Source organism: Pocillopora damicornis, chromosome 5 (assembly GCF_964200805.1).
Source record: "Pocillopora damicornis chromosome 5, jaPocDami1.2, whole genome shotgun sequence".
In the NCBI taxonomy this organism is placed as follows: Eukaryota; Metazoa; Cnidaria; class Anthozoa; order Scleractinia; family Pocilloporidae; genus Pocillopora; species Pocillopora damicornis.
Genome location: NC_142674.1, coordinates 27,754,277 through 27,763,090, shown reverse-complemented (window position 1 = coordinate 27,763,090; position 8,814 = coordinate 27,754,277). Strand labels below are relative to the sequence as shown.

Sequence of the window (8,814 nt, the reverse complement as noted above, 5' to 3'; positions counted from 1 at the left end):
TGTCGGCAACAGCTGAATTGAAATGTTCAAAGAAAAATGTGTCAAGATAAATCAATGGCCATGCAATGCTCCAGGCTCTGCTACGACTGTTTTAGTTGCCATAGCAACTGATAAAATTTGCTACGGCTCAACTAGAACCTCTTCAATCAGAGCTGAGTGCATTTACTTTTGACCAAGACCAATGCATGTCCCTTCATCCAACAAATATTTCTTACTCGCGCCAATTAGTTAAAACCCCTCACGATCAAAAATCCTTGACCCAAGTGAATTATCGTCTGACCAAGGCCAATTTATGTCCCTTCATCCAAAAAGTATTTCTTGCTTGCGTACGTTCAGTTAAAGCGCATCAGATGATCAAGAATTCTTGATTCGAGTGTGTTATCTTCTGACCAAGGCCAATGTATGTCCCTTCCTCCAAAAAATAATTCTTGCTCGCACACGACTAGTTAAAACGGTCCACACTCAAATTTTCAAGTTGTGTGACATTTCCAATTTATCCTTGATTCAGAGCCCTTTTCCCACAAGCTTCCCACATACTTCAGTGGAGAGACTCTCTCTGTTCTTCATATATCATTAAATGCTCAAGTGCCTAATTACAGCACATACCTCCTGATATTCCCCCAAGGGAGTCAGATACTGTAGAATTAGTCTCTGCTGCATGCCAAGAGTCAGGGGGGAGAGGGAAAAGGACATAGGTACTATGTGGTACCCTCCCTTAGGTGCACAAATTACATTTCCAGTGGAACGGAAACCCTTGCTTGTTTTAACTAGCAATGGATGTTTTGCTTGTAGACAACTTTTGCCTGAAACAAAAGGAAAATATTTACAAATTTTAAGGAAACTGAGTTAACTTGTGCAGGGCAAACCTACTTGGCATACTTCCTCCTCCCCCTTATCCCCCCCTCCCCCCCCCCTTCAAACAAAGTTTTTGGTGTCAAACTTCCATAGATGATCCTTAAACAATTTAGTCCTTGATAACAATTGTTTAACTAATCATTTGACAGACAAGCCTCCTCCTTGTGTTTCACACAAAAACTCCTCTGAAACGACGTATGGTTACTGTTTACGAAAATTTGAGTCAGTTTGTTGTTGGAAACTCAAAATCTTTCTTTTTTTTTGGCTGGAAATTTATGCTGAAATATATGATAAGATTAAATATCAAACATTTATCAAAACTTATTTATAAAGGCAAAAGTAGACTGAAAGAACTCTACAAGATCTCAAGGCGTTTTAGGTCTCACATCATAAGTTTGCATGAAAGCTCCCAGAGTATACCTGAGCCTTCAAGTTACAAACGAGTCATACCACTCAGTTTGAAAAGACAGTTAAATCAACTTGAAGTTGCTAGGAGATTAAACTCACTAACAGAGGGACAATCTGAGTTACAATGCTCAAAAGTGAACTAACCCTTTCCATTGTAGCTATTCACTTCTTCCACTTCTCCATTACACAAACCGGATAACTCGCCATTCTGTGGCACAGTGCATGATGGTCCTGGCTCAGCAAGATTCACTTTCTTTATCTTGTTACTCACGCTGTTACTGTTTTCACTCTTGTTCCTGTTTGTCTTTGCTTTCAGGATAATCCTGTTTGACAGGTCTGTCACAGCAGGCTGTGTAAGGTCTGACAAGTCCTTTAAAATGTGCAGCCGTCGCAGCATAGAGGGAACCTAAACATGTGAAATTCAACATTTAATCCTCAGCTTATAGTTTTACAAGAGTTTTTCAAACAAAACATGCAATGACTGACAATAAACAATTCCTGAGATGTGAAAAGCCAACTTTGCACTCAGACGTTTGAAATACAAATGCTGTTAACCACAAGGCTAAAAACAAAAAACCCTCAGCACCCTAACATCAATAGTCATATTCTTCATACTGTTCTCTTGCATTTCTTAAGGTGCTGACAAGGAGAATTTAGCTTCTTTAACAGCTGATCATTTCCTTTATTCTTGTAACCTTAGCGGTCACTTTTAAAAATTGCTACATCCAACATATTGACCAGCTCCCTGTTGGCTTGTTAGCTCAGTTGGTAGAGTGCTGCACTGTTATCGCAGAGGTCATGGGTTCAAATCCCATACGGGCCTGAACATTTTTTTCAGGTCTTATTTCAACTACTAGTTCAGTAGTGTTCTTGGCTGTGAGGATCTCTTATACTTATTTCTTCACCACAGTGCAACTATATGAATTTCATATATCTAAAATCATCATTGCTACACTGACTTACCAAGGTGGAGTTTTCTTCTCTGAATACTGCAGCAATATCCTGGCTCTCCATGGCAAATGCTAAAAGACCTGTTAATAAATGATAATTATCATTTGAAGTGATACCTGATACTTGAAATTAAAAATAAATTAAAATGCAACTGCAGCAATACACATAAAAAATGAACAAAAAGGAATATTAGAATCCTCAATCAAACCATGACTATCTATATCTTCTCTCTTTCCACCCTAACATCAGTATGCATATTCTCCATACTGTTCTCTATACATTTCCTAATGCACTGACAAGGAGAATTTGTTAAACAATCAAGAGGTTCTTCAGTTGCTTATCATTTCCTTTGTTCTCACGATCTTAATGTTTGATTCAGGGGTGATATTGCAAGAAGAAATTAGATGCTAGTCACTCTCAAGGGTTAACCTAATGTAAATAACCTTGGATCACCAAACTAAAACACCCTTCTACTTGCACCCAGTTTATAAAGGTGTAAACAAAATTGAGTAAGTTCAGAAACTCAGAAGCTGTACAGGAATTAGGTAAATCTAATTTTCCCAAAGAGAGCACTTGATGCTACATATTTAGTCAATTCAATTTTTTTTCCTTTTGTTTTCGGTATGATGACCAAAATGTTCAAAGCCTGAAGTACTGTGAAAAGTAAGACCAGTAAACTATGCTATAAATACCTGTAGCATATGACCTCAGGGGTTCTGAGGCTTCTCTGGCCCACTTGCATAAACGATTAAGCATTGCTTCCTACATGTACATGATTGACATCAAATTTATTGATAGGAAATATGTAGAGAAAGATGTTTTTTGTCATTTCACAAGTGTGGGACAAAGAAAAAAAGAAAAGGAAAAGAGATCTTATTTGTTGTGGCTCAGTGGTAGAGCATTGGACCCCAGAATCTGAAGGTATAAGGTTCAATTCAACATGGGAATTCAGAATCTTTTCTTTGTCACACGCTTGTGACAAGACAAAAAACATCTTTCTCTATTTCTTTAGTGAGCTTAAACCTTAAAATCTCTCTTATTCTATTTAAGAAATATGTAGTTATGAATTAAGGAACAATGAAAGTGGATCTGAAAAGTTTGCATTTTTTTAAAGTGAGGTGACTGAGAGCAACAAATAAGATCTCTTTTCCTTTTCTGTTTTTCATGATGTAACTACATGAAATTCATGTTTTTTGTTTATAATTTGATGAAATAGCAATTGTATGAGTTAATTCTGAGTATATTTTCTGGAAAGGACAAGGGGTGCCATGCCACAGAAACTGGACACATTGATCTGGATTTTTACATAGAACTCAAGCTGAAGAAAGAAAGTCACATCTTAAGATTACTAAGTTAAACCCTTTAACTCCGAGAAGTGATTAACACATAACTTCTCCCCATAATATCCATACATTATCCAGCCAAAGGTAATGAGAATACTCAGACTTATCAGGTAGAAGTTGTCATCTTGATTTAACACCAAATTCTCGTAACTAATTCACAAGGAAATGTGTTGCAGCTAGAGCAGAGAATTAACAATCAGATCTTAGGAGTTAAAGGATTAAGAATACCTTTCTAAACTTACCATATCCTGAAAAACTGCAGCAATTTCCAGCCCAGGCATGGCATTTAACAACACTCTGGCTGCAGTGCAGTTCAGATTAAACTGTTCCACAGTGCTCATGATATAGGAGTTCACTAGTTTGTCCATAAATTCATCATTTCTGAACAGTGTCTTCAAAAGATGGCCTAATGCACAGTCTGGGTCAGCTCTACCTGAAATGTTCATGATGGAGAAAACAAGAGCTGATTTTATTTTGAATAATTTAATACAATCAAGACCTCTTACTGACTGAGTGCGAGATCTGCACTGTTAAAATTACAGACTAAGACTTAGGACATACATCTGAGCAAAAAAAAAAAAAGGTTCTGTCACTTAAGAGTATGCACTGAGAAAATGAGGCTCATAAGATTTTTAATAATCAGGGTCCAATAAAAGGAGAAGATTCTAATTAAAGCCAAAATTTAAAATTTTTCAAGCTTTTCAGTCAAATACAACCCACTAAGTTGACCAATCATTGTGCATGTACTAACTGAGAAAACATTTCTAATAAAGTAATTAATTTCATTGACAGCCAGGCTATATCAGTTTGACCACATGAGGCCATCACTGTGACATGGACACTACTCACACCAAGCCTCATCTAAGTTCTAGTGTTTTCTTGTGACTCAAGTAAGTAGATAAGTATTGTGTCTCTTTAACACAGTAAGTCTAGTGAAGATTCCACTGGGAACAAAAAGTAGAACTGACATTGAATAAGAAGCAAGAACAACACTTCTCATTCATGAAAATTTGAATTACTGTTGTTTGTCATGTGTTATCGTTCTATTTCATGCAGAGTGTGTCTTGGACCTGTTTCATTATTGGCAGGCCTTGGTTCTCTTCAATATACATATTGTTTCTTATCGGTTTGTAGTTATAAATGGAAGAGGTTTACACAATAAACACACTGACAAAGGGCTAATGCTTGAAATGTTTTGAAACTCTTTACATTATCAACTCAGTTAATAAAACCAAATTATCTTGTTAAACTCCCCCAAGGATGCAGCATCACAATTTTTTCAAAGAAACTTACCCCCTTTATGTCTGTAGATATCCTTTCTAGTATCTGAGAATACCTTACACTACATTACCTAATGTATTTGTAATAGATGTTATAATGTATAAAACACAAATAGTGTGTAATGTGAAAAGGTAGCTTTGCACTTTTACCTGGATGCCAATCATCAAAAGGATCTGGATCTAGTTTATGATATGCCTCATTCTCACATTCCACAAGCTCTGCTATCCTGCATGAGTGATTTTAAAATGTAAAATACTTTTGAATCTAATTTTTGCCAGATTTTTTGTTCACTTTTTGTAGAGCCCAACATGAACAATATTACTGATCTTACAGTTCCAGTAAGTAGTCATACACGCTGAGTGTGTATCACACAATTATCACGGCCAAGGCTTGAAACTAAAAACTCCCCTCCAGAATCTAGCACACAAATCATTCGTCCGTTGTCTTTCCCATTTATTTTCTACCTTTCCATGCTATGTTTTATACGTTCTGAGAGAGGAAAAGGAATTTTTTTCGGTGTGTAATGACAGCGACATGCTAACCCAACAACAGTTTTATCACTGGCAGACCACCATGAGCCTCGCTAGGCGGAAGGTATCTGTTGACATGTAAGATGAACTGGAGAAACCAGTCAATCATTGTGTAATTCATAATAATAATTTCAAAGCATATTAACGAATGAAACCAATTGCATTGAGGCAGCTACTTGAAAGCTTTCAGGGGTTATTAACATCGTCTTTTTTTTTTGTTTGATTTTTTTGCAAATTTAAAAAAGATACTACTTCTAATACACTTCACCAACCTTTGTAGAGTTTTAACGGGTGATAGATTATTCTGATCTTCCTTTCGCCAAGTATCCAAAAGGGTACTGAGTTCAGAGGTGCTACAAATAGACAATTCACCTCAACGTGCAGAGTTTCGAAGATCGAAAAGCCCGCCATTTTGATCCGAAAGATATGATACAAGATTACATGGTCTTCCTCTTCAAAAGTGATGTCACTTTTCTCGGCATAATTACTCTGATATTACTGCGAGTGATTTTGTTGACTGTGTCAAGATCAGATGTAATTCCTGTGTGTAAACTATATTTACGACGAAGTTTAGTCACATGGCGAGTTCCAACACAACACGCGCTACGTCCCAGTCTATTATCAAATTTCGCGTGGAATGCCTAGTTGTTATTGACCTCTAACCAGTCTTTTTTATCTTGCAACTCGGTCGGCTGTGATCTTATTTGGAATTAATGGTTCACCTTTAACGACCAAAAATAATCATGACAAATGAATGACCTCCATTGTATTTTGCCCCACTTAACTTTTGATTATAGTTTGATAAATTTTTGAAGTGCTTAAGAGGAAATTAGAGTATCACAACTGAAGTTCAGAAAGGTACACACAAGTCACTTAAACAGTTTATGTTATGAGTTTACGTTTTCTTCTTTGAAGGCTCATCACCAGATGATTACTTGGACAAGTTGAGGCAGTTTTTCTGTGTAGGGTATGGAGTAGCGTGGGGATCTGGTTTTCATACCATGTTTACCTTAATTGTCGTTTCTGAATTTTACAGTAAATGTCTTACTTTTTTGGTCCATCACTTTCTGTCATTTGTCCTGACTTTCTATGATACTTGTCTTCTGAATTTTTCAAACGGTTCATTAACAGAACAAACCTGCAAAAATTTTCCCCGGCATCTGAACCGTGGAATATATTGACCGATCAGCTTGACAGGTATGAAACCATCGTTTGGATTCCGCTATATTTACTCCCCTGGTCTGGGGACCAAATGATCTTTACGTAAGGATATTAAAACGGTTTTCAAATGAGGTCCGCCAAAACAATGCAAAGTACTCATTACCAGCCCCAAAATCAACAAATGGCTAATCACACAAGTAAACAGACAATCAGGCAATCGAGGAATCAGAATTATGTACAATTCCATACCGTTAAACGTGGAAGTCGTTATTGGTATTTTACTTGGTTCTCGGGGCAAGTTTTGTTTGCCAATCGCACTGCAAAGCAATGCAAAACCAAACAAATAATTCTAATAAATTTTTTGGTTTCTCCACTGTTTTCCTTTCTGCTGGTAATAGGTTGGATCATCAGCTAAAGAACCTTGAGGGCGGCCGGCCAACCCCGATGGTCTCCTGACAGCAGAATGTATATTGCCTACCTCTGCGATTTGCAAGAGAAGCGTCGAGAACTTGAAATTATCCATGCATGTCAAGTGCTAAGAACGGTCGTTTCTCTTACAACTAATGAAAAAATATGCAGGTAATTTATTGATATGTTTGAGTGCTAACATTCGTCGATAAGACGCCCGATTAGAGCTAACCAACATATCGTAATGAAATGATTGTAGTGTAGGCTTTCTACGGTATCATTTTGACTCATGTAGTGTTAATCCTTCTTTGGATGGACAAGCCATTGCAAAACGGTTTTGTGCGCAAATCACGAAGGCAACGGGAGCCATTAAACGGCTGTTCAAGGAGTACACAGGACAAAACGTTGACATGGTGGGTTGTAAATACCCCTCCATAATTGCGGTTGAAGACGCGTTAAGCATCGACAGTCCACTGTGGAGTGTACTAAACGATGATATCCAACCGCAGTCTGCTGTTCCCTATTGTTCAAAGAGGCAACTCATTGATTCGGTTCACACACGCAAAAGATGCTCAGAGGAAATAGCCAGCACCAAAGAAGAAATGGCCCGGATGTTCAGTCATTTCGAGGGAAAGTTGAAGGTATTGAACACCTGAATGTACTTCCTTCTCGTGTTGCTCTTCGCTAGATATTCGTCTTTTTACTTGTGTCTTTTCTTGTTCTCTTTCGCGTTCCTTTCACCGTATTCTGCATATTTTTGTGTCCTCTCTAACTTTTTTGGGCGTTTTTCTCGACTTGCTTTACGTAATTACTTCTTGTTTTTTTCGGTCTCTCAGTCTCGTTCTTTCCATCCTGTTTTCACGCAAAACCCTCCCTCCACAAACTTGAATCATAACAATTTCCTCTCGTTGACAAAGCTTTAGCTCTGCCGGTATTGTTGCTTTGCGAGTCGATCAGAAAATGTAAAATACTGGGAATTACTGTTCAACTTCAACCTCACCAGTTTGATTTGGTGCTCAAAACGCGGGTTGCAAATTATTTGCTTACGCGGCTTCACAGCTATCAGCCCACGTGAAGCCCTCGTGCAATGCCTAGTTGTGTGCCCGCGGTACGCTACACTGAAGCTCGACACTCGGGTATGCGCACTTCATTGTCATCTGGTGTTTCCTTGCGCACACCTCGATGAGCGAGGTCTATTACGAAATTCTATCCACAAACATTACGCTATTGCCATTGTTAATCCTCACAGTATGCAGGACGCGTATCATATGAACTTCGTAGGAGACTTCACTCACCATGGAGGCTCTGTGGCTCAGTAGTAGAGCATCGGAGAGCAGAATCCGAAGGTCTAAAGTTCCATTCCTCATGGGGACTCAGAAGTTTTCTTTGTCCCACGCTCGTCACAAGACTAAAATCATCTTCATTTCTTAACCGAGCTCAAAACTTACCATCTCTCTTATTTCTCGCTAACTGCTTGTTTATGAAATTGCAACTCTTCGTAAGCGCTTATATGAATGCATTATGAATTCACTCGAAAAATTGTTGTAAATTAATCACACATACATATGTATGCATAGGGAGCCCTGAACGAAAAAAATCTACATATGTATGTATATAATTTATTCGCCCGTCGGGAGGTCCGTATTGGGAACTGTGCCCTCTGTATTGAGTACTCAAGAAAGAGGGCACAGTTTTTCCCAATACGGACCGACCCCAGGCTGGCGAATAACATTTTACATTTTACCACATAAATGAGTCCTCACATACATTCATAAAGTAGTCTGGAACATACCAGAAGCTTACAAAAGAACTATTTTAGTAGTATTACTTAATAACTGTGTCATCAACTGCGTCACTTGATGTCAACATGAATAAGC

At 38.0% G+C, this 8,814-nt stretch overlaps 1 protein-coding gene and 1 non-coding gene across 2 annotated transcripts in view; one reads left to right on the top strand and one right to left on the bottom strand.

Moving 5' to 3' along the window:
* The window catches only part of LOC149046300 (DDB1- and CUL4-associated factor 1-like), a 111,588-nt gene extending 105,620 nt beyond the window's left edge, over window positions 1–5,968 (bottom strand). The window contains exons 1-4 of the mRNA XM_089206052.1: window positions 5,641–5,968; window positions 3,800–3,990; window positions 2,907–2,976; window positions 2,227–2,294 (exon numbers count right to left, since the gene is read on the bottom strand). Coding sequence (XP_089062178.1) covers window positions 2,227–2,294; window positions 2,907–2,976; window positions 3,800–3,990; window positions 5,641–5,779 — 468 coding nt within the window. The 5' untranslated portion in view covers window positions 5,780–5,968. The remainder of the gene's footprint in view (window positions 1–2,226; window positions 2,295–2,906; window positions 2,977–3,799; window positions 3,991–5,640) is intronic.
* On the top strand, window positions 2,014–2,086 carry Trnan-guu (transfer RNA asparagine (anticodon GUU)). The gene has a single exon. It is a non-coding gene; the product is annotated as a tRNA-Asn (tRNA).
* Window positions 5,969–8,814: the final 2,846 nt, after the last annotated feature.